Source organism: Squalius cephalus (assembly GCF_949319135.1).
Source record: "Squalius cephalus genome assembly, chromosome: 17".
Lineage (NCBI taxonomy): Eukaryota > Metazoa > Chordata > Actinopteri > Cypriniformes > Leuciscidae > Squalius > Squalius cephalus.
Window position 1 is genome coordinate 32,523,014 of NC_137138.1, and position 27,618 is coordinate 32,550,631.

Below are 27,618 nucleotides of genomic sequence, written 5' to 3' on the forward strand. Positions count from 1 at the left end.
TCTATCTACTCCTGCACTCTTGAAAAGGGCGTATAGCAGTGAGAACATATCTGTGTGGTTTTTTTTTTTTAAATGTGTGAATAAAACAAAGCATTTGAAACATACTGTACACAGTCATAGCTGTCCCCAAGGAGTGCTGCCTTTATCCAAAACTTCATTCAATGAAGCCAAAAGAGTGGGAAAAAAAAGTATTCAAGATAATAGCTACTGTCAGAAAATAGCACACATTCTTTGATCTAGGTGGACTCCAGTGTCTAAAAGACTTTTGTAATAAATAAACAATAAATAAAGCATCTTAACTCGTAAAATAAAACAAAACTATAAGTGCTGTTGTAAAGATTAGTCATATGTGACCCTGGACCACAAAACCAGTCACAAGTCGCACGGGTATATTTGTGGCAATAGCCAACAATACATTGTATGGGTCAAAATTATCGATTTGTCTTTTATGACAAATATCATTAAGATATTAAGTAAAGATCATGATCCATGAAGATATTTTGTAGATTTCCTACCTTAAATATATCAAAAATGTATTTTTGTGAGTGGATGCAGCACAATCGCCAACATAAATGGACAACTTTAAAGGCGATTTTCAGAGTATTCTCAGTATTTTGCACCCTCAGAGTCCAGATTTTCAAATAGTTGTATCTCGGCCAAATATTGTCCCATCCTAATCTCAATTTAAAGATAACATAAATCTGGTTTTGTGGTCCAGGGTCACATATTAGGCTGACTGACAATATTTGTCAACAATAAACATATCGCTGAAGAAGGCTAATTAGTTAGTACCAAAATTGCAGGTGCATCAGTTGCACAAACTGCACATTTATTCAGTGTGCCAAGAGAAAAATTCAGCACTTTATTTTACGGTACCGTTTCACATGTGAAATATTACATGTTACATACAACATGTTGTTATTATTTTAGCAATTTAAATAACTGTGTGATAACTAGTTACATACCCCAAAACTCACCCCTAAACTTAACTCTAACCCATGTAGCTACCTTATTGTATTCAGTACTTTCTTAAGTACACTGTATAGTAAGTGCACATACTGTAAAATAAAGTGCAACCGAAAATTCCCCTAGGCATAGATGGACAAAATTGACACCAGACAGAGTAGTTGCTAAATTCCAAAAAGTAAAATATCAGAACCTAAAATCCAATCCATAATGTGTCTCATTACCATAATGGATGTGGGGGATGTGTAATGGTTTGGCTAGGTCCAATGATTGTCTGGAGAGTCATACAAGGGACAAATAACATGAGCCATTCACAAGACCAACCCAAGGGTACCAGTGTAACCCATGAAAATAAAAATACATGAATGAATAAATTACGTGCATCCTTCATGATGTTTTAATGCTCAAAGATTATAATGTGCCAGTTCAAACAATTGTCAGTGAGTTCTCAACCAACAGATCCAAAAATTGTTTCTTGTAGAATGGTACACTATCCCACTACACAAAGTTCTGGACCTGTATTAAAGCCTTCGATGAATGGACTCAATCTGTTATAGAAAAGGATGGTCTTAATTCAATTTAGTATTGCCTGATGCCTCTTTTCAAGGTAAAAGTAAAATGGCTGCTATAAGGCTTGTATTTGCTGCTTGTATTCCACCTTGGAATGCTTTACTCGCACAATACTGTGAGTGTCTGCTGAGTTTTTTTTTTGTTTTTTGTGTGTGTGTTGTGATGAATGTGTGAAGGAAGAATGTAATAACAAGAGTACCAACAAGTGCTATTGCAACTTGAATGTCTTTAGAGAGTAGGAAAATCATTCTGTAGTCAGATAGTTTCATGCCAGAGCAATGAGAGGTCAATACATGCTATTCAGGCCGACAGAGAGGGAAGGGGCATTAACACTGAGCCCTCTCAGGACAATCACAGTTAACTCTTCAGCAGCTGACCCTTATCGTTTCTCTCATTCCTCCGTCCATCCGTTTGTTTATTAGGTGGTCATTGTCTTCAGTCACCTTTCTCCATTGTTTCTAACAGTTCTTACACTTCCCTGAAAGAGAAAGAAAAAAGGAAAGTAAACCAAAAGAGGAAAAGCAAGATCTTCAACAACTGGTTTACATTTATATATATGTTTGAAGCTAATGGTTAACAAATATGGCTGTCCTTGCTAACCCATCATGGACACATAAACATGACATTACACCGATAACCGTTCAATAGTCTAAAACCTGGTTTTCAACCACATTTCACCTTTGAAAATGACTGTGTTGACAACTATTACTAAAAACTAACTGAATGTCAGCTTTTATTCCATACACAATATTGATTTTGCATCACAACTGAGAAGGTTCTTAATACCGCTATAGATTTGCTTATTCATGTTGGCAGGTTTTGAATATATACCTTTTTTTTGCAGCAAGCCCGGTTCCTGCCAGCTATGGCAAGCGTGACACTAGGAGATCAGAAATCTATGATGTTGCTGACTTCACTTAATTACTGATTAGGTGGGCAATACAATATTTTGGAGCCATGATTTGTAGTTTAACTCTTCATGCACAGAGTTATGTCAAGACAATCATCCACAGCCAGAGGACTCTATATGCAACATCTGATTAGAGGGCATGGAAGTCGAAAGAAAATATTCAGTGGTTGAAAATTTCTAAAACAACTATGAATACAAATACAAATCTGTCCAAATGATAAAGAATACATAAATGCTTTCCGTCTCAGGGAGCTAGTGAGACAGAGAAACATACAGTATTACAGTGGCTGAGAAGTGCAAAACAAATCACAAAATAATAAATCCAAAAACAAAACAACAAATTATAAACACAAAATAAGTCAGACAACACAGTGACTATTTTGAAAACAAAATAGCAGAAGTACAGCAGGCTGCTGCAGTAGAAAGCTGATTCGCGTGTGCATGTGTAAATATTACAGCTGTATTGTCTATTATAATAATTGTTCTTTTAACAATGTGTGGGTTGACGTTATTGGGTTTGTCACTCACTTTGCAAAAAACAGACACCACCTCAAACATCACAAACAGCTCTAACAGTGCTTGTGAAAGCATGTCCCAACAGGTAAAATTAGGCTGTTTTCAATAAAAGTACATATTGTGAATACTTTTTGCTGTGTTGCTATAGGTCATGATGAGTAAGCAACTGAGAAGGCTAACACTTTGTCTATAGAGAACGCGAGCATCTCACTTATAATAAACCCATCCAACGTATCCGGGCTGCGTTTACCAAAACCGTCGTAAGTCTAAGTTGATCATAGAACAATTGCCATCAGTGGTCTCTACGATCAATTTAGGCTTGCGATACTTCCCTTTTTCACGGTACTTTAGATCGCGGTGGAAATGCAGACAGCCACAGGTCCGGGGGGGAAAAAGTTCCTGGGACAAATTTTTCCGGGTAATTTCGGTGGAAACGCGGCTAAAGTTAACACTTTTGGGGGAGATAAACCCATGAATGGCATACTAGTAGTAGTCAGTAAACACTAAACTGGATTAAGCAAATGTATTTTAACATTCTTAAACTTCACCTTTAAGACCAACCCACATACAAGCTGAGTACAGATACATTTACAGATAATGGCATTGCTGCACCCCTCTGCTTTGTGTATATGTATGTATGCATTCATTCATTCAATGAAATAATCCTATGCCCTGGAGTGCTAAATGTAACAAAATCATACAGAAACACACATACAAAAAAAAAAAAAAGAAGGTACCTTTAAACTGTGCTATGTGAGTGTGAATCCATAAAGATATGATAAATCTGGGTCTTTGGGTCTCACGTCCAACATTTCCTGACATATATTTGGGCAGTAATTGAACGGTCATTACACCAAAGTTATGGCACAGGCCTGTGTGAAGATGAGAAAATGGGGGATTTCAGGCTGTGCTGACATTCATTGCCTTTGATTTATGAGAAAAGCACTTCCTCTCACATCAGGCACTCCAGTGGGCAATCAAGCGAAGAGCTGATCACCAGCAGTAGCTTCTGTGAAACTGTGCATTCACACACGCAAGTCAAATCAGACAATGTGCTTCTTAATGTCTGGACCTGAATGGAACTATTCATGGGCAAGTCACCAGCAGGCTGGCAGTGCCTACTATGATGTCTTTGTCAAGCACACACCGGCATACTGAACGTGTATGTATGTGATAGAGGAGATATCTCATATTTTCCTTTTGTCCCGTGGCAGCTTTATCAGAGGCTTTGAGGCATTCTTTTTTTCATTCTTTATTTTTCCCTAATGGATTTGAAAAGAGAAAGGGGACACAAGGACAGGTTAAACCTGTTAAGTTTGTGAATGAAAAGCTTAATTTCATGTGTATTAATTTGTTGGAACAAAAGTCTCTCAAATTTAGGACATTCCCAAAATAGACCATTTAATATGACTTAATATTATTATGTCTAGTATATTATGAAAACAATGAATCAGTTCTCAGAAACATTTCAATACTACAGCATTAAAATGTCAGTTTACCTAAAATGCATTTAATGGTAGGGTAGGCAATGTTTTTCATAAAAAAAAAATAATAAAAAAAAAATGCTGGTTGAAAGTCTTTTCACATCCTGATAGCAATCAGTAATTAAAATAATCTAAATCTGGAAGTCTCAGGACTATAAAATATCCATCCAATTTATGAGGCTTTGAGATATAACAATACAGTACAAATCACATAACTTGTATACAGTTAATGTCTCACAAGTGAATAACACATGAGGCACGTTCCCCCCTCCACCAACGACGTCTCTCGTGACGCTTTGCAGACTCTGCTCTGGCTGCGCACATTCACGTGTTTTAGAGGAGACATGGCTTTGGAGAGAGCTCTGAAGGTAGGGTGAGATATACCTTTATATATACTTTTATTTAATATCATATCAGTAGTTCTCAACTGTTTTTACTTCAGTCCACACACACTGTCAACCATACACACTGTCACGAACTGCAGGCAGTTCAGGAGTCATGGATCTAATTTTATTGGAAGGAAAAGATTGGAATCAAATTGTTATCAAAACTAAAAAAACAACTTGGAAAGCTTTTAAGCCCATGCACAATAAACCGACATCAAGCGACGAAAGGTAACTGTGTTGTCGCCCCTCGTCATGTTGCGTCTATTCCACTCTGCAAAGACTATAGCAGTGTTTCCCAAATATGTTCCTAGAGGCACACCAACACTACACATTTTTTTTAACTCTTCCTAATCAAACACACCTGATTCAACTCATCACCAAGACCAGAAATACAGTGAGGAAAATAAGTATTTGAACACCCTGCTATTTTGCAAGTTCTCCCACTTAGATATCATGGAGGGGTCTGAAATTGTCATCGTAGGTGCATGTCCACTGTGAGAGACATAATCTAAAAAAAAAATCCAGAAATCACAATGTATGATTTTTTAACTATTTATTTGTATGATACAGCTGCAAATAAGTATTTGAACACCTGAGAAAATCAATGTTAATATTTGGTACAGTAGCCTTTGTTTGCAATTACAGAGGTCAAACGTTTCCTGTAGTTTTTCACCAGGTTTGCATACACTGCAGGAGGGATTTTGGCCCACTCCTCCACACAGATCTTCTCTAGATCAGTCAGGTTTCTGGGCTGTCGCTGAGAAACACGGAGTTTGAGCTCCCTCCAAAGATTCTCTATTGGGTTTAGGTCTGGAGACTGGCTAGGCCACGCCAGAACCTTGAAATGCTTCTTACAGAGCCACTCCTTGGTTATCCTGGCTGTGTGCTTCGGGTCATTGTCATGTTGGAAGACCCAGCCTCGACCCATCTTCAATGCTCTAACTGAGGGAAGGAGGTTGTTCCCCAAAATCTCGCAATACATGGCCCCGGTCATCCTCTCCTTAATACAGTGCAGTCGCCCTGTCCCATGTGCAGAAAAACACCCCCAAAGCATGATGCTACCACCCCCATGCTTCACAGTAGGGATGGTGTTCTTGGGATGGTACTCATCATTCTTCTTCCTCCAAACACGTTTAGTGGAATTATGACCAAAAAGTTCTATGTTGGTCTCATCTGACCACATGACTTTCTCCCATGACTCCTCTGGATCATCCAAATGGTCATTGGCAAACTTAAGACGGGCCTTGACATGTGCTGGTTTAAGCAAGGGAACCTTCCGTGCCATGCATGATTTCAAACCATGTGTAATTACCAACAGTAACCTTGGAAACGGTGGTCCCAGCTCTTTTCAGGTCATTGACCAGCTCCTCCCGTGTAGTTCTGGGCTGATTTCTCACCTTTCTTAGGATCATTGAGACCCCACGAGGTGAGATCTTGCATGGAGCCCCAGTCCGAGGGAGATTGACAGTCATGTTTAGCTTCTTCCATTTTCTAATGATTGCTCCAACAGTGGACCTTTTTTCACCAAGCTGCTTGGCAATTTCCCCGTAGCCCTTTCCAGCCTTGTGGAGGTGTACAATTTTGTCTCTAGTGTCTTTGGACAGCTCTTTGGTCTTGGCCATGTTAGTAGTTGGATTCTTACTGATTGTATGGGGTGGACAGGTGTCTTTATGCAGCTAATGACCTCAAACAGGTGCATCTAATTTAGGATAATAAATGGAGTGGAGGTGGACATTTTAAAGGCAGACTAACAGGTCTTTGAGGGTCAGAATTCTAGCTGATAGACAGGTGTTCAAATACTTATTTGCAGCTGTATCATACAAATAAATAGTTAAAAAATCATATATTGTGATTTCTGGATTTTTTTTTTAGATTATGTCTCTCACAGTGGACATGCACCTACGATGACAATTTCAGACCCCTCCATGATTTCCAAGTGGGATAACTTGCAAAATAGCAGGCTGTTCAAATACTTATTTTCCTCACTGTATATGTGTCAGACAAGGGAGACATCCAAAATGCGCACTGTTGCTGTGCCTCCAGGAACAGGGTTGGGAAACAATGGACAACAGTCAACTGCCAACTAGCACATACTGTATGTCTGAGCACCTGCATGTGAGGACATACCTGTCTATACCAGCAGGTGGCCACATTTCTACATTCAATCTACATTTGTCATTCAAAAAAGGAAACCGAATCTATGGCTGTGTCCGAAACCATAGTGGATGTTATTGAGTGCACTCATTCAATCCCACAATGCACCGCAATAATGAGTGAACAACTGATGTACGCTCAACGGCTAAAGAATACCCATAACGCACTGTGAGAGTCGAGCGCCGAATGAATTCCCGCGTCTCACCAGAAGATGGCGCCTGCAGCTGAATCAAATCATCCAACCATTTTTCAAACCGCTCTGGTCCAGTGTAATATCATACACTCCTTTTTAATTTATTAAAGGGACACCAGGCAAGCCTGAGTGTTTTTTCTCTACGAAGCTCCCCCTAGCTCTCCCTAGTGTCTGGTAGTGAATGCTTTCAAACACACTGTCGTAAAAACTAACTGTTGTTCCTCCCCCCTCGCCACGAGCAACCCAGCTGAGCAGAGGAACCGGCTATTTCAAAACCAGTTATGTCTACCGAGGTAAATAAAGCAATATTTTCTTTCCAACTTATGGCGAGTTTTTACATTTTTTATTGTGTTGTCATGCATACTAGTATTTTTACCGGGAACGAACAATATGAACGAGCGAACTACTGCTTTCGTGTTTTTTTTGTTTGTTTTTTGGAGAGTGGGCATGAGCATAAAAAAATATATATCGGAGGCTAATATTTGTCTAAAGTTATATTAGCAAGGTCTATAAGTTCATCTGGTAGAATGATGGTTTACCTTTGCTTGTAAAGGTCACCATCCGTTTTGCAGGCTTCTGTTTGTCTCAGTTCTTGCCATTCTGAAAAAGCCGGTCCGATATTTACTCGAGTCTGACTTCTTGCTCGGTCAGTCTCCCGTTTCCTCTTTCTTTGGTCCTCCGACAAAGATTTCCTAGCTTTCTGCTTCTTTTTTACAGGCTCAGCCATGACGAAAATGAACTCAATCTATCGTTGCCCTTTGCTTATAGCTAGCCGGTGCTTGAATGGGGGCGTGTACGTGTCCAGTGCCGTCAAACAATTCGTTACATCGCGAGACCTGACATCACGCAATACTTCCTGACGGCGAGGCCAAAGTTGCAAGTGAGTTTTTTCCGCTCTCGGGCACCAGGGGGGTGCGAAACCACCACCATTCAACCCAAAATAAGTAATATAACCATTCCACTGACTCCGAAGCTGTTCAGTTAAGGTAAAAAAGTTACTTAGATCACCTTTAAATTGTTTAATTAAGGTTTATATGCTAGTTTCCATGACAGAGTTCAAGATAAATCTTTTCATTACTACTGTAGCTGCTAGTTTGCTATGTTTCAAATGATTATTAAACAGCAAGCACAAACTATGCAAAAGCAGCAGCCCTTCCGGCGCACTCAGTGTCCGAATTCACGTCGTTTTCATGCGCTCCTTCGAGTGGACTATATTAGTGGAGTAATGTAGGGAATAGTGGATCGAGGTGATAGTGGGAGGAGCCAATGAGTGACCATGAGCAGCAAGCCCCGTCCACTTCCACCGCCGCTGTGAATTAGCTAAGCCTCCCTGGTTCCTGCCACCATCATCTCCTTCCTGGTTCCTCCAACCATCATCTTCTCCCTGGCTACTCCCATTATTGTCTTCTTATTGGTGTTTTCCTTTGTCCTCCTCTAGAGCCCCCTCCCTCCCCTCAATTTGGACTCTCAGCGCGAGGTCTAGCTTTCTGGGGTTGTGGGTAATTTTATTGATAGTTTCATTACCATGTCCTGTTTAGTTTCTTTGTTAAGTGCTGTCACTGTTTTACATGAGTTCTAGTCCTTTAGTTTCCATGGTTTCTGATTAGTGTTCACCTGTTCTTTGTCTCCTTAATTACCTAGCCCTGTGTATTTAAGCTCTCTGTTTCTTCTATTCAGTGCACTGCGTTAACATTGTTGGTGTTTGTATAGTGTTCTCACTCTCTATTTAATCAATATTGTGTTTATTCATTCATTCTGCATCACGCCACTCTTTAATGGATATGCTAACAAGGCTACCCTTTACACATGAGGGATAACAGAGAGTAGGGGGTAAGCAGAAAATATCAGGAAACAAATGTGCCTATTGAATCCTGAAATTTGTCTCAGCATTGGCCAGGAATTCAATATATATTATATATACATGCCCTATCATAAGATTTTTTTTCCCTGTTCAGCAACATACAGTAAAAGCATTAATAAGTGTCTTAATTCTATTCAGTCAGTGAGACTATTAATTCAACTCCTTCACACTTAAAAGACATCAGCTGTCTCCAGTCACGCATGCAGGTACAGTATGCTGAATTCTAGTGCCTTTAGCTAGGGGTGTAACAACACATCGATATGGATCAATGCATCGATTAAACGTTTAACGGTATGATGCATCGATGCCACACGTAAAATATCGATATGAGGTACCTTTATTTTGACACTCTCCACATCCTCACATAACATCAGTCTATGTACTTCCGCCAAAGTGCACATTTTCATTTACTCACCATACTGTCTGCCGGTGTGTCTTTGTAACGTTGTAACGATGCCCTCAGCTGAAATAGACGCCTGACAAGATTGACTGAACCCTAAACACGTTTAGTCACAAAAGCCGGTATTGTCCTCTGTCAAGGCATTGCGAGTTCATGTTTTACAGCAGAAACCGACAAGCACCCTTGTTGTTTGTGAACACAACCCTATTTATGCGTTTTAGCGAATCAGCGTGCAGTATTCAGGTCAGGTGACAAGGCTGAATTTTTTGAGGTATCGGCAAATGCCGTATCGCTGGCTGAGAGAATCAATATCATATGGTATCGTGATGAACTGTCCGATTTACACCCCTAGTCATTAACAAACGTATTAATAAAGGTCATTAAAACACTTAATAATGATTACAGCTCAGAATTTAGGTTACACAGTTTAAGGAGCCCTTGTTACAGTGTAATTGTATAAATAAGTACTGACTAATATTAATTCAATAATTCCATTAATTTCCATCACCCCTTTCTGACCATTAGACATAATCGGGACTTTATTTATCGATTGATTGATTGATTGATTGATTGATTGATTGCCAGTGTGCCTTTCAAAGTTCTATGTAATTACTTTATTTGCATGGGCAATGAGCGGAGCGAATTCTACTTCCTCCTCACAGATCCTTATCACATTTCCAGGGTCCTCAGAAGCGGAAGTCATCATAAGTGAAAAACTTCTATAGAGATGAAAGGAAACTACAGCACATATATATTTACGTTTTCATTTGCTCCAATAGCCAAAAAAAAAAAAAAAAAAAAAAAAATCATGACAACATTTGTATGATTTTCTAAAAGAGAAAAAGTACTGACACATTTATTAGTGTCACGATTGTAGTAAGTTGCATGAAGGATATAACAAAGAACAGGCTTTGGGCCCTATTTTAATGATCTAAGCGAATAGTCTACAGCGCATGACACAAGTGCAGCTAGGGCGTGTATCAATCCACTTTCGCTAGTTTAACGATGGGAAAAATGGTCGGCACTCCCGACGGATGGTCTAAAAGGGTTGTCCCTATTCTCTTAATGAGTAATGGGTGTGTTTTGGGCTTTACGTGCAATAAACCAATCAGAGTCTCATCTCCCATTCCCTTTAAATGCCAGTTGTGTTTGCACCATGGCAGATTCACTATTTACATGACATAATTTGATAGTGGAAAGACCGAATGCGTCTCCATAGCACAAACGGATCTGCTCGTGCACAAGGTTAAAGCGCCCAAGCAGACCATCTACGGGATAAGCCGGATTCCACCATATCTTTATGTACACAATAATAATATTTTACATTGTAATCCTTTTAATTTTTTAAATTTGGCATGTTTGTGTGCTGCTGTGCGTACCTGTGTGTTTAAAGGGGGGGTGAAATGCTATTTCATGCATACTGAGTTTTTTACACTGTTAAAGAGTTGGATTCCCATGCTAAACATGGACAAAGTTTCAAAAATTAAATTGTACGTTTGAAGGAGTATTTCTGTGCCAAAAATTGTCCTTCCGGTTTGTCAAGTTTCGGAAAGTTTTTTTCGAGTATGGGCATGTGTGACGTCAGATGTAACGGAATTTCCTTATACGGGTCCTAAGGGCACTTCTCCGGTAAGATCGTGGGCGCGCGCGCACTCGTACACCAGAGCAAGAGAGCGAAAGCAGTACCTCATCTAAGCGCTCTGCTCGGCTTTAGGGAAGTCAGTGTCACCAAAGAAGTGGGTTTTTGGTTGCCAGGGCAAGACAAACCTGCACAGATTCCCAAAGAACCCAGCGTTAAGGGAATAGTGGATGCAGTTTGTTTTTCCGGGGCAAAAACGAGTTGAGCAAGACTGTTTCCCTGCATTTCGACGATGATTGTTTTATAAACAAAGCCCAGATCACGGATTTGCAGATCGTCTAATGCTTAAGGATCGAGCAGTCACAATGATAAAGGTCCGCAGTCGTGCGTTGGAACCGCAGGCGGTGAGTAAAACTGTTGAACAAATGTCTCTGTGTGTTGTTAACGTTACTAGCTCGGCGCGTTAGCACAGCTTTAGCACACGGCCCGCCCCCAGCCGCTCGGTTTTTTCCGGAAAGACTCGGTACAGTCTATCTTTCACTTATAAATATAATAAAACTAAAGACTTTTTGGAGATATGAACGATGCAATACTACTCTATAGGTACTCAAGATTAACAGGAGATTGAGTGAAAATGAGCATTTCACCCCCCCTTTAATAAGCAGAGTGTACGTGCGTTGTGGACCCGCCTATAGGCGCACATTACTAATGCGCTCTTTAAATAACAAAAAAAAAAAATTACACCCTTGACTTTTGACCAGATTTCAGTTGGTCAGTGGCACAGTCTATTTCAGTTGCCTCAAAATAGTAACGCGCCAACAATGCACCTGAATACACCTCGTTGCAGCCCATGGGCGCACAGATGGGCGCAAATGCATTTGCTATTTAAATAACGTGGCACAGGACGAGAAAATGATAACTGCGTCAGGCTGAAACTAGCAAAAAACACCTTTTTTTGTGAAAAACACGGCACTGCATAGGGCCCTTTAATTCAAAAATCCAAAGCAGGAATACACAGGAGATAACACAGGGAAAACAAAATAAAACAACCTTGTAAAGACATTGATGACACGGAACAATGAAAAGAGTTAACTTAAACTTAAATATACAAAGAGAATGAAGAAACTCATTGACCAACAGGTGAATGTAATCAGTAACTAATGGACCTGTAGTAAACAGAATTCAGGCAAAACAGGGAAAACGAAACCAAAACACAGTGAAACTAAACAGAACAAGATATAACCCTGGAAATTATTATAACCCTGTCATAAGAGAAAAAGATATAAACATTTTTTTTTTTTTTTTTTTGGCCATTTTAGTAACACTCACACAGCAGCATTAACTAGTTTTCTGTAATTAAATGACAATGTAATATAAATGTAAAAAAAAAAAAAAAAAAGATTTATGATGTTAATAACTGTGGAAATGCATCATCACATTATGTGAAAAGAGTCCACTACCATGTTCCTGAAGACTCAATAGGCCCCACTGATGTGTATATGTGGACAGTACTTTGTAAATGTGGGTCAAACATTTCAGAATGAGATGTTTTTTTTTTTTTTTTTTTTTTGCAACATAGTCTAACTATATGCTCTTTTTGGATTTGGGAGGAACTCCTCAATACATACTCCCGCCATTTTTCTGTCTGAGCCAGTATGCAGGTTCCATCTCGATAGTGAGTGTACACTTTTAAAAAATCATTTAAGTTACATTAAGCATTATGCTTCCTTTTAGTCAGAAGCAAACCCTGATAGTGGAGACATTAATCGAGAATGGCACTGTTCTTTAGACCAGCAGACAGCACTCAGACGCAGACTCTATGCAGTCTGTGACCTGTTCTTCTTTCAGTGAAATTACAAAACAAAAAGCAACCAAATGAGTCCTGATTCTGACATACAGTTCAGCCACTGCTTTGCTGTAGCTATTTTGCTTGGTTTTCTAAAAGTTGTACATTGGCCAGTTTTGAACCCCAGACAACTCGTTACAAAAGATCTCTCTCAGAAATCATAGCTTGACAAGAGTAATAACTCCCTGTCTTTCTCGGAGATAGCAAGCATTTAATGTATTCTTTATAATTGGTTTGAATTTGCATTTGTATGCATAGTAAAAGTTGTTTTTAACAATTTTCAACCGTGAATATTTTCTTCCCTACTTCCAAGCTCTCTAATCAGCTATTTTATATAGAGTTTGACTTCTCTTATTTGAGGTGGATGATTGTCCTGACATTGTCCATGAATAAAAGTTCCTCTGGAAAACATTGTATATGTTTTTTTTTTTAGTTTTTTTTACATTTAGCATTTCATTTTTTTTTATTATCTCGAAGCACTGTCTAAGAGGCTATCCACTCCGACAATTAGAAGATATATCAATCAATTTTATAAATGTAATAAAAAATAATAATGATTATTATTATACAAGGTATATTTGTGAAATGATAACTACGCAGGAAACCAAATTTACATTTAAAATAGTCTTTTCAAGTAATTTTGTGAACTTCCTGTCAAAGCCCATCCCACTTACATTTTTTCCCCCGAATAGTTCTTCATATTCTTTAGAAGAATGAAAAGGCAAGGTCTACCAAACAGAGCAGATCCATACCTGGACTCCATAGTGTCTTTGGTGAGATAGACAATCCAGTAGACCAAGTTGAAGGCCCCAAAGGACAGAGGAAAGAGGATGCGTGAGTACTTGTCAATAATACTAGTTCCTATCAGCATGTTGTTGGCAGGGAAAGTGGAACCATGCTGATGGAAATCACACTGAGGTGGCCTGGAGAACCTGTCAGGAGCATCTCTTTGGGAGAGGGAGTTCAGCCTTTTCTTCAACACACCTCCAGGGTCTAGAGGATTCTAGACACAGAGAGATTCATTCGTGACATAAGAACAGGCAAACAGTTATCAAACTTTTTGACTGGTGACACAGTGGACACTTTTTAAATTTGTAAGTTTGGACAAATGAAATGACAATCAAAAACAGTGCAGCTAGTGTAATGTGATACTATAGAAAATTATATTACAGTGTTTTTTTCTTTCCTCCAATGAAACAAACTAGTTGTACCTACTTAATACTGTTGTAACGCTAAGGTTCCAAGGAAGTTGAAGACGATGATTCAATGACAGAAGATTTAATATAATATATAACTTAAGAAGGAACACAAACGAGGATAACTGATCACACACAACTGACACATATGAACTAATGATAACGGTAACCAAAGAGACAAACAAGTGGCCGGAATCCTGACAAACTAAAACAAACTGAAAGTCCATGAAAACTACTGTAAACACACTGAATATACATAGTTTATTAATTCATAGTTAATATATTGTAGTATCTACATTGTTCCTATATTAATAGACTAAATGCAAATAGTGAGTTCTTTATTCAATGTCACTGTAGTTAAGACAATTATTATAATTGAATTAGCTTGCAATAAAGGAATTGTCAATTGGTTATTAGGAGTAAATAGTTCTCATTTTATATTAGGTCACGGAAAATGCAAAAATGTCATATATGAAGTCAGGGTTTCTCAAACTCGGTCCTGGAGGGCCGCTGTCCTGCACACTTTAGCTCCAACACTGATCAAACACACCTGAGCAAGCTAATCAATGTCTTCAGGATCACTAGAAACTCACAGCTAGGTGTGTTTGATCAGGGTTGGAGCTAAACTGTGCAGGACAGTGGCCCTCCAGGACCGAGTTTGAGAAACCCTGTATTAAGTGTTCCTTATTCCATATTCAGTGTTCCTTAAAATGTTAAACTGTTCCATAAAAACATTATCTAACTTTCTACATATGAGATAATTAAACTATAATAATTGTGGTATTATGGTTTATAATAATCATTATTATTAATAGTCTATGGTTAATTACAGCGACAATGAAGGATGATAAAACACAGCCAAACAGCCTAGTTGGAAACATGGGGAATAAAGGAAACAGGAAGAGAACACATGAAAACAAGGTTAAACAAACTAAAATAAAGCAGAATGAAAACCTAAGATTACTCCTCCCCTCCCAGAAGGCGCATCCTCGTGCCATAAACAGAAACTACACAAAAGTGGATGGAGAGGGAGAAACAGAAACCGAAAGTTTGGCGGAGAGGCAGGGGGAAGAGTCGATGGGGGAAAGGAGGAAGGCAGAGGGAATGACCAAGGAGCAGGCACTAGATGGAGGAGCCAGGGAGGAGACGACAGAGGGATGAGCCAGGAAGCAACCCAGAGCAGAGCCATTAGGATGAAGGGCCACGTGGAAGCGATGGAGGAAGGAGCCATGATGGAGCCAGCAGTCCGACTGACTGAGGTGGAACTATAAGTGGGAGAGACCAAGGTGGAGCCCAGGAGACTAAGAAGACCATAGAAGAGGATAGAGGATAGAGCCTGGGGGACTGTGGAAAATGCAGACGGAGACGCCCAGTGGAGCCAAAGGGGTGGAGGGTTAAGGGGTAACCGGAGACCCGGAAGTCTGAGGCAAAACCAGAATGACAATGGAACAAGGCAGAGCCAGAAGGACGTGGGAGCCCGGCGAAGCCAGAGGGATGGCGGAACATGGTGGAACTGATGGGTCAGAGAGCTGAGGTGGAGTCCGGGACTCGGAGGATCGAGGTGAAATTAGGGGATCGACACACCAGGGTGAAGCTGGAGAAATAAAAGCACAATGTGGATCCAAGTAGCTGGGTGGAGCAACTTAAGAAGGAACAGAGGGGTTGAAGGGAACCAGTGGAGGTGTGGCCGAGGTACTGAATGTGTTGTGAGAGGAGGAGGGAGTGTGAGACTGGTGGCGACAGAGGAGTCTTGAGGCTGGATGCGACCATCAGCGACAAAGGAGACTGGAGGCTGGGAGGGACCAGAAGCAATGAGGGAAACAGGAGACTGGGCAGAACCAGCGAGTCCATTCAATTAACTGAGCTCTTAGAGAGCAACTCCATGTCAAGGGTGGAGGAATAGGCGGGATCTAACTCCAAACAATTCATCCAAAACAATCTGTGTCTGCGGTAGGCTCTAGCTTTGTGTTTGCAGTGGGTGTGTTAAAGGGCTAGATGGGCTCTGGGTCCATGGCGGGCGTGGTCTCTGGCTCTGAGTCCGAGGAACCCATCACCACCGGTTGGGCAGACTCCAAACAGTTGAGGACGTACTCCCTCCAAGTCAGATCCCCATCTCCAGCAAATCCATCTACTGGATATTCTGCATGCCGACCCAAAAGATAGTCTTTTAGACTGACATCATTAAACTAGGAGAAATTAGCAAACTCACGAATAAGAGGAAGTCCCATGTGATGACGGCTGGTGAATGTCGCAGCTAGATCTATTTGTTGGATCGGTTATTCTGTCACGTTGTGGCAGGGAGTAGTTGAGACAGGATCTAGTAAGTGCAGCTTCTTCATTCAAGATAATAAACAGGACACAGAAATCAGGAGTAGTCAGGGGATAAAGCACAACAAAACAGCCTAGTGTAACTAAGACAATAACCGAAAAAGAACTGAAGAAACTAAGGGGAATAAATACACAAGGGTAACCAGATAATGAGCAACTCAACTAGAAAACGGTGATGAAAACAGTCAGCAACTACAGGAAAAGGAACAGAGCACATGAAAACAAGGTGAAACAAACTAAAAGTCCATAAAACAGAATGAAAACCTTGCATAAACAATTTAGCTTTGCAAGCAGCACACTGATGTTAATGCACTTCGGGATGCTCACAAGTTCAAATCCTGGCTTGTTGTTCTGTCCGATTCCTGTCTACTATGAATACTGTCCTGTCTAAATAAAAAAAAATGTATATATATATATATATATATATATATATATATATATATATTTGTTTGTTTATTTATTTAAAGAAGAATAAGATTCACCCCCAAATAAAATTTTAACAAAACTGTAAGTTTTATTGCAGAAGTGTTGACTAATGCTGATTAGTGTTGAATAGTTGTGTGATTTATACTGTGAAATTAATAAAAAGGATGTATTAAAAATTTGCATTTTCCAATTTAATATACATTGTAAATTGTCTTTGACCCTAAATTTATTTGTTTCAAATAAACTACTACAAACGACTACATTCTCAGTATCTACTAACATCCTGATCTAAACCTGAACTCTTATTTTATTTTATTGTGTTATTTTATCTTTAAACAAAACAAAATCCTGGAAGCTAACTCGCCAATGTTACCAATTACTGTCTCTGTAAAGAACTGTTGTATGACACATAGATTTTTATTTTTTTGTGATGATGTAATTTTCAATTCATAATCATTCAATTCTCCAGACAGGTGACAATTAATGATATCTGTAAAATGAGTTTAAATCAGTCTTTGCTTTGAGCGAACAAGGTTATTTATGGCTTTTTATTTGCAGCGCCCTAGCCCTTTCTGGCTTGCGAAAGTTTTGGCATTGAAAACGGCTTTGACTCGGTTCCATCAGTGAACAGGTTTCCAAGCTGTGAGTGTCAGCTGCAGATCACTGTGTCGCCCCTACTGCAATGTGAAATCGCCCAGGGAGCACCTGGCTCAAGCTGCCATAATACGGCAGCTATTTTTGACACCGCAACAGGCAGCAGCTAACTCAGGCTAAATATCCAAGGCAATGGGACATTCACACAATTGTATAATATGCCTGGCTCTCTATATGTATTCTATAAATGTGCACTGTTGTACTGTTCTCCAAAAGAGCCGTCATATATGTACATTTCAGATTTAGGAGAAGTGTGTTATTTCTCAGTAGCGTTACCAAAAAGAATTGCAAAATTAGTCAAACACACCGACTGCTCCTTCCCCTACCGCATCCCATTTACATTTCTTTCCAGTTATGAGGTATTCTTACCCCAAACGCCAGCCATTGGTTGAACAAGAAAATGTTTTGTCTATTTTAAAAAAGCCACAGTATTTCCACTTTTCAGGAAGTCTACCTCAAGAGTTTTTAAACTGGAATACAAGAATAAATAGTAACACTTTACATCAAGGTTTCCTTTGTAAGGGTTTATGAAGGTGACTAATAACTTATTTACATATTACATTATAAGTCGTTGATAAGCAGTTATAATTGCATGAATAAAAACAGTAACTCACATGTTATAAATGCTTAATTAATATATTTATTCATACTTCTTTCACGTAAAACCAAAAAACTGATTTATTTCATGATGCAGCAATAGCAGACTAATATAGTGAGACTGAATGATATTGTATTTTTCTCCTTAATATTGTCTCCTTAGACACTTTTCTTACTATGTTGCTTACCAAAAGCTACTCTGTATCTTACTCATGATACTCTTCAAATAGTGCATGATGCCTATCCACAGTAATGTATAAAATCTAATTTCTTGTTTATCAAGATGAAAGTATCAATCTGTATTGTGAACACGACCATAACTTGAGATAACAATGAAAAATGTAGTTCCAATATTAGTTACCTGCGAAACTTAATGTAGGGTAAACACCTGTGAACCATCTATTCATCAGTTATAAACATGAATAACATGTGAAAGTGAACCTTAATGTAAAGTGGACACCTTTGAACCATTTATTTATGAGTTATAAACGTTTGTAACATGTGCAAGTGAACCTTAAAGTGGACACACGTGAAGCATTTGTTTATTAATTATTAATGAACAAACAGAAAAGAGTGTTTTTTTTTCTAGCGTGGGTAGTGTTGATAAACTATATAAGTAAACAGAAATGTAAACTTTAAACAAAAAAGATTACAATTTTATTCTACAGCACATTGGAAAATTACTAAGCATGACTTCATATGAAAAGTGGCTTATCCAGGTAAACTCACATTAAACAATTCAGAGAAACAATCAAGTCTTCCACCAAACGATAATCAAGTATCACATCTATAAGGCAAAAACATTTGATAAATACAAGCTAAATAAAGACAATCTAAATATATATATATTGTTTCTAATTTAACAGTTTTGTAATCAATTACTGAATACACATTACAGAACATTTATATAGAAAGTTAGATAATGTCTTTCAACAGAACAATACAGAACTGTTAGCGGGAGCGCCAGTGTGGTTATTTGTATGGTACTAATACATTGAAGTAACACAACAATTACACATTACACTTGGAAAACATAGTCTGCAATGTCACCTCAGTTATCTTACCTGTCAAATCAGAAACACAATATGAGATCAAAATGTAACTTCAGAGCACGATGGAACAGTCCTAACAGCGTGACTTCTTCTCATGTAAAGTGGCTCCTGTCACATGCCAAAACACACATGCTTTAGTGATGTGAAGCTGAAAGAGTATAAAAAAGTATATCCTACTAATATTACTAATAAAAAAATAATGCATTGCATATTGTGCATATTTGTAACAGTTGTTTGTTTGTGAAAGGCAGTGAACTGAGGGAAAATACAGGAGAACATTCCATCCACATGAAGACGAAATCTGACAACCAAAGATAAAACTCAGGGCTATAAATACACAAGACTAAATGAGCAACAAAACAAGATAAGTTGAACCAAATCAGTCACTATAGAAACAAACAAGGACTTAGAAACCAAATAAAACAGGAACAAAACAAGGAAATGAACACAACTACAACAGAATACAGTCAAATCAAAACAAGATTCTCTAAGTAGATGAACACAAAACTAGAAGTGACAATATTATATTAATACACTGCACATTACATATTATAATGTGGAAGTTCCTGTAAATTATATGTTATCATTTCTGATCATTTGTAATGTGAGAATTTGTATCTTGTTTTGCATTGTTTGTTATACACTGATACATTTTGCAAAATAAAAAAAGATTCACATCACCAAAGCCTGTAGTTGGCGCTAGTGAGCATCCGTATAAAGCCACTTTTCATGAGAAGTCACGCTGTCAGGACTGTTCCAACGTTCTCTGAAGCAAATTTTTAATCTCACATCGTGTTTACTGATTTTTCGGGTAAGCTAACCGAGGTGACATTGCATATGTTGTCAAAAAATATGTTTTTTAAAGTGTTTATACTGTATGTGTAATCGCAGTGTTACTTCACTTCTCACTTCTTAAAGGCTGCCTATCTGTAATCTCATCTTCTATTGCTCACCTGACCAACTGCTCTATTTCCTCTGGGTCTGTCCCTCTATCATTAAAACTGCTGCTGCTATTTTGAAGAATTCAGTACTAGATTCTTCTGCTATGAATAATTTCAGACCTATATCCAATTTACCTTTCATTCTAAATTGCTAGAAAAAAGTTGTTCCCTCTCAGCTACAATCTCATCTTTCTGTTAACAATCTTCTTGATCCCTATCAATCTGGTTTTCAATCAGGCCATAGGACTGAAACTGCACTGGTAAACATTACCAATGACCTTCTCCTATCTTACTGTTTGCATGCTTGATTTAACAGCAGCTTTTGACATCACATACTTATCTCTCATCTTTCAGCTATAGGCATCATGGGCAGCGCTCTTTCTTGGTTTACATCCTATCTCACTAATAGACACTTATTCATTGCTGTCCATAACTTCAAAACTTCAAAACTTCCACCTGTTTTCTCTCTCAAGGTGTCCCTCAAAGCTCTGTTCTTGGACCTTTACTTTTGAATATTTACTTGGTCATATTGTCCATTGGCATGGTCTTAGCTATCATTTGTATGCTGATGACCTGCAAATTTACATCTCTGCTTCTGTTCTTTCTCTTGACTCATTAAATGCCTTTATTTCTGACATCAGAATTTGGTTACATAAAACTTTCTGAAATTGAATAATGATAAATCCAAGGTTATAGTATTTGGTCTGCCGTATCATAAAAAAAAAAAAAAAAAAAAAAAAAAAAAACACAACTGAATTGAAAAATGTCTCTAAATTGTTTACTGTGAGTAAGCCACTTTTCATGAGTAAAGAAAAGTCAGTAATGTTCCATCGTGCCGTAAAAGAAGTTTATTCTTTTTTTTTTTTTTTTCAAATTTAAAGTTGAACTGTACGGAGCCCCCGTAGAACTGATATAGTGCATCAACAATAAAATACATTTCACCAAATTCACCAGAAAAATACCATCTCTTCTGTATGTGTAATATTAATTAATAAATAAATAATTTGTGTGTCCACTTTACATTAAGGCTCACTTTCACAGGTTATTAATATTTATAATTCATAAATAAATGTTTCACATGTGTTAATTTTACATTAAGGTGCACCTTCACAGGTTATTCATGTTTAAAACTCATGACTAGATGGTTCACAGGTGTCCACCCTACACTGAGGTTCACTGGTAACTGATTTTGGAATATATACACTCACCTAAAGGATTATTAGGAACACGATACTAATACTGTGTTTGACCCCCTTTCGCCTTCAGAACTGCCTTAATTCTACGTGGCATTGATTCAACAAGGTGCTGAAAGCATTCTTTAGAAATGTTGGCCCATATTGATAGGATAGCATCTTGCAGTTGATGGAGATTTGTGGGATGCACATCCAGGGCACGAAGCTCCCGTTCCACCACATCCCAAAGATGCTCTATTGGGTTGAGATCTGGTGACTGTGGGGGCCATTTTAGTACAGTGAACTCATTGTCATGAAACCAATTTGAAATGATTCGAGCTTTGTGACATGGTGCATTATCCTGCTGGAAGTAGCCATCAGAGGATGGGTACATGGTGGTCATAAAGGGATGGACATGGTCAGAAACAATGCTCAGGTAGGCCGTGGCATTTAAACGATGCCCAATTGGCACTAAGGGGCCTAAAGTGTGCCAAGAAAACATCCCCCACACCATTACACCACCACCACCAGCCTGCACAGTGGTAACAAGGCATGATGGATCCATGTTCTCATTCTGTTTATGCCAAATTCTGACTCTACCATCTGAATGTCTCAACAGAAATCGAGACTCATCAGACCAGGCAACATTTTTACAGTCTTCAACTGTCCAATTTTGGTGAGCTCGTGCAAATTGTAGCCTCTTTTTCCTATTTGTAGTGGAGATGAGTGGTACCCGGTGGGGTCTTCTGCTGTTGTAGCCCATCCGCCTCAAGGTCGTGCGTGTTGTGGCTTCACAAATGCTTTGCTGCATACCTCGGTTGTAACAAGTGTTTATTTCAGTCAAAGTTGCTCTTCTATCAGCTTGAATCAGTCGGCCCATTCTCTTCTGACCTCTAGCATCAACAAGGCATTTTCGCCCACAGGACTGCCGCATACTGGATGTTTTTCCCTTTTCACACCATTCTTTGTAAACCCTAGAAATGGTTGTGCGTGAAAATCCCAGTAACTGAGCAGATTGTGAAATACTCAGACTGGCCCGTCTGGCACCAACAACCATGCCACGCTCAAAATTGCTTAAATCACCTTTCTTTCCCATTCTGACATTCAGTTTGGAGTTCATGAGATTGTCTTGACCAGGACCACACCCCTAAATGCATTGAAGCAACTGCCATGTGATTGGTTGATTAGATAATTGCATTAATGAGAAATTGAACAGGTGTTCCTAATAATCCTTTAGGTGAGTGTATATATACAGGTGCTGGTCATATATTCCTTCATTTCCCAGCAGGATTTGCACCGGCCCACACTGCCAAAAGAACCAAAACCTGTTTCAATGACCATGGTATCACTGTGTAATTACTGTGTGATTTCATGTAATATTCTAATTTTCTGAGATTTTGATTTTGTGGTTTTCACAAGCTGTAAGCCATAATCATCAAAATTATAACAAATAAAGGCTTGAGATATCTCACTTTGCATGTAATGAGTCTATATAATATACAAGTTTCACTTTTTTAACGGAATTACTGAAATAAATCAACTTTTTGATGATATTCTAATTATATGACCAGCACCTGTATATATATATATATATATATATATATATATATATATATATATATATGCCGTATACCCTTCTTTCTTTTATGGACCAAAAAAGAATAAAAAAAAAAAAAATTCCCACTCACGCTTGTCCATATAACGACCAGCATTAAGCTTTTTAAAAATAATGATCCCATGTGACGTGTGCTATATACTCCAAGTGTTTTGGGGGTATATGATATGAAATTTAATGTTTTATGTAACAAAAATCCAGACCTTGGCCGTTGGTCTTCAGTGCATGGCTACATGACGTGTGCGTTTGTGTGACTCTGTTGCAGAAATATGAAATAAGACTAAAATGAGACACTTAGCAGAAATATCCTAAGCCAATTCAATGTAAAATGCTATTTGTAGGTTGATCCCCAGCCTAAAAGTGTGAACAGTGTGACTCTGTGCTATCAAAACATTTAAGGCATACCAACCAGGACAGCATAGACAGATTGGCTCAACCAATGGGGTGTGTTTGTGGCAAGTCTACAGGTTGTCCTATTAATGGCAGACAGGGGAGTATTCAGGAAGCCTGTTGAAAAAAGCCAATATCTTGCAATAGTACAGCTAGCACTGTTGTACAGTACACTTGTATGGGACACTTCTGTCATGAGCTAACTATATTAGGGTTAAATATTCTTGTCTAGAGCTTTAACACTGCATAGAAGCCAATATAATCTGCTGTTGAGCTGATCAAGGTTAAGTGAACTTAAGCACTTCTACAATTCTGAATGTGTACCAAACAAAACTGAGCCACATACTTTGTCATCATGCCTGTGACATCAATGACATGAAATGGAAATCTGACTGTGACTTCACATGTCAATTTACTCACTCAGGGCAGGCGTACTGAGCCATTGTGTCTACCCCTACAGCGATCAAGACACAGAGGATAGATCCCCTCGCTTTGAGTCTGGCATGCATTTGCTTGGATGTTTTGCTACATTGAACTGATTATATAATCTGCAACAGCTAGGGCTAGGGGCTAGGGAGACCACTGGCTGTCTCCTTTCGTCTAGTGTGCTTGTTATCAGCTAAAACGAGAGTGAGCCATGAAAGGCAGAGAGAAGAGAGGGTGGAATGAATGGAGAAACAAAGATGTAGATAAGAATTACCGAAACAACTTCTCCATCACTTCTGGCCGCTGCTGTGGCCGCAGCACAGGCCATGTTGGCCCGCCGAAGTTCCTTATTGGCCTGCAAGGTGGAGAAATAGTTGACAGCAGCAAACTCGATCAGGGCAGAAAAGACAAATGCGAAGCAGACAGCGATGAACCAGTCCATGGCGGTGGCATAGGAGACCTTTGGTAACGAATGGCGGGCGCTAATGCTCAGCGTGGTCATGGTTAGCACTGTGGTGATGCCTGTCGAGAGTACATGAAAATCCCCCCCCAAAAAACAGACAAACAAAAAAAATTGTTAGCTTGATAAGGATCTCTGTTTTGTTTTCAGTTTCCAGATTAAGTTTTGCTAAACAGCATCAGCTCAACCTAATCCTAAACAGTAGTAAAAACAGTGATTTAATGAATAGCTCATTCAAAAAAAAAAATCTTCATTATTTACTGCAATCTGAGCTGTGAAATTTTATTTGGAAAAATGTAAAAACATGAACATTTTCTAGAAGCATTTTATGTAAACACTTTTCATTTGGCTAATGATACAGTCAAAAGCAAAACAAATGTAAGGGCATATACTTGAAGTATTTATTCCATATGGATGTTTAAGTGTTACTATCATTTAAAGAAGGGCCAATTGGTCATTCACAGTTTGTAAAACCAAAACACACCAGACATGATTTTTGGACAGGGGTTATCATGGTAGCTTGTTTCCACCACAGTTTAAAAGATAATTATCTCATAATTGCAAGTTTACATCTCGCCATTCTGAGATATAAAGTCGCAATTGCATGATATAAAGTCACAATTGCGTGTTATAAAATCAGAATTGCGCAATAAAGTCGCAATTCTGACTTTATAACACGCATTTGCGAGTTTCTATCTCGCAATTCTGACATATTTTCGCAGAATTGTGAGATATAAACTCACAATTGCGAGTTATAATGTCCAATTCTAAGAAAAAAAAAAAAGACAGACTTTGTTTCTCAGAATTGCGAGTTTATATCTCAAAATTCTTACTTTATATGCGTATTGTAAAGTCAGAATTGTGAAATATAAACATGCAATTCTGAGAAAAAAAGTTGACTTTATAACACACAATTGTGACTTTATATCACGCAATTCAAAGATAAAATTCAGAATTGCGAGATAAAAAGTCGCAATTACCTTTTTTTTTTTATCTGTGGCGGAAACAAGCTTCCATATTATCATGATATCATTCTTAGAAAAAAACCCTGTTAATTAAAGCAAAATCCATAAAATTATCCCATTATGGGAACCCCTAAAAGGTTCTAAGCACCTGACTGAACCCTTTAAAGTTCTATGTACAACCTTTTCTTGTAGTTACAAAAATCTTGTTATAAGAATGTTGCAAACATCATGGTTTTATGACAGACCACAATGTTGTTGGAGCGTATGTAAAGCATGGATCCATTACTGGATTTTAACTATGCTGAAATGAGTATGAAATCTGCAGTACAAAAGTGGTTTCATATGTTGTAATGTTCCTGTGATTTAACAACGCTTTGAGTCCAACATGAGAAATGCCATGGTTTCGTGTATTTAGCTATGTCTACAATAATCCGTCTACACTGAGACAGTAGGTAATTGAAATTGTTGAATGTTTAATCACGTATTGTACCCATAGATATCTGTGTTTACTTGCACAGTGTTGTGCCAGAAAAAGCATGAGAACTTGATTATGTCTGGTCTATGTATCATCTTAGTGAGTTTTATACATTTTACGCATGCACAGTGAGATGAATTAAGCATTTTCTGACATTTCAGAGTGGACAAGGAACTTGAAAATGCTAAAAATGCTAGTATGGACGAAGAGCATTTTCCTATGTTTCAGGTCTTGTCCTTTAACCAACATAAAGGGGCTGATGGGAAAACAAGGGGGTGGGGAGAAGTATACTGTTATTTCATAATGGCTCATAGAGACCCATGGTCTGCTGGTGCGTGCTGGCTCTATTGAATAGGTCATTTACTCAGAGCTCTGCATGAACTCCCATGGAATAGCTCCAGGATAAGTAACCATTAGTTCAGTAAGGACTGAAAAGCCTTTCAGATTCAAAGTGATTTGTCTAAAAGATGACAGATAACACTATTTAACAAGCTTTGCAATGTTTTATTTTACATCTGAGCATTAGTTTGAAAAGTGTTGTTTCATTTAATAAAATATGGTAACCCAAAAGCAAGGGATTTTTATTTTATGAGTAAAGAACGGCCTTTCTATATTTCTATATATTGTTTACAAGTAAACAACTTAAAATGTATAATGAGCACATCTTCATGATTTTTTTAACATTTGCTTTAGGAAAATTGCATTCTATGTATACTTAAAGCCATCAATGATGCATTTATAGAGGTTAGTAACTGTATTATCATTCACAATAAGTATTTATAAGAACACAACACTATTCACTTATTTGACAGAAATGAATCAGAATTACTAAAATGTCATTGTAACTATAATATAATAACAATATAGAAATGCAGGTTGCATCTTTATAAATAAATTCATGGAACAACTGACTAATTAATACTTATAAATCATGGTATAATGGATTATGAGCATGCACATTAAAAAAGGAAATTCATTACTAAATAATACAAGTAATATAAATTAACAATAACTGTTCTCATAATCCATTATAGGTCTCAATGGGTCTTTATAAATATATTTATAGAATAGCAATACTATTCTACAAATAAGTATAAATGGAGCTATAATTAATTATGTTTTTGATGTTGTTAAGATTATTGCAAAAATACTAATGTAGTATATTAGTAAAATCAACATCATGATATTAGTACTGTCAATCCAATTGTCATACAGTCTAGTGCAATAAGTCTAGTCCAAAACCAACAACAACACAACAGTGCACCAGTTATCCACATAGCTGGCTAGATTACAGATTTCTTTCAACAACTCAACTGCTATTAATTTAATTACACTGTAAAAACATAGTATCCACTCAACCGAATCTCTGCCGAACATCATGCTCACCACCAATGGGATGCAACCTCTATTCTTCGAGCCTCAGCCCCTGCCTCAAGAGTAAATCCGCCCCCAGGTTCAGATGTCCTAGGACATGAATCGCCCTGATGAACAAAGCCTGCCCAGGGGCCGAGAGTCCAACCCTCCCTGACGATTCAGGTAAGATACCACTAATGTATTGTCTGTCCTGACCAACACATGACAGCCATATAGACCTTATGCGCCAGAGAAACGAGGGCGCCGCCATCTTTAGAATATTGTCTTTGAACTTTATTAATATTTATATGGCATTGCTGTCCAGGAGTAATTAGCTTTTGAAGTGGATTTAATTAATTTAAAGTTAACGAAAGTTATCATGAGGACTGTAATGTTTAAAGCAGATGTCATAACAAATGTCAGTAGACCGGGAAGATTTTAAAACGAGCCGTTCATTCATAAATACGCAAGATCACTGTGGAAATACAGACCGGAAGTCAAAAGACAAGGAGCACAGCACTGAAAAGGGGCGGGGCTACATAAGGTCTATAGGTAGAGAAGGGATCTCCTGAGAGCCAGGCATAACGCTAGCATCTCTAGACAATTTATGTGCCAATCAATATGAGTGCACTTCTAAACCTCCAGCAGGCCCATGAGACGATTGTGTTCTGCCTGTGTCTTATGCTATTATAGACTCTTTGCT

General features: G+C 38.3%; 1 protein-coding gene across 1 annotated transcript in view; it reads right to left on the reverse strand.

The window, feature by feature from the left end:
• Window positions 1–278: 278 nt before the first annotated feature.
• Window positions 279–27,618, reverse strand: part of gabra6b (gamma-aminobutyric acid type A receptor subunit alpha6b) — a 35,704-nt gene continuing 8,364 nt past the window's right edge. Inside the window, exons 8-10 of the mRNA XM_079847041.1 lie at window positions 23,937–24,184; window positions 13,618–13,868; window positions 279–2,014 (exon numbers count right to left, since the gene is read on the reverse strand). Of these exons, the coding sequence (XP_079703167.1) occupies window positions 2,005–2,014; window positions 13,618–13,868; window positions 23,937–24,184 (509 nt within the window). The 3' untranslated portion in view covers window positions 279–2,004. The remainder of the gene's footprint in view (window positions 2,015–13,617; window positions 13,869–23,936; window positions 24,185–27,618) is intronic.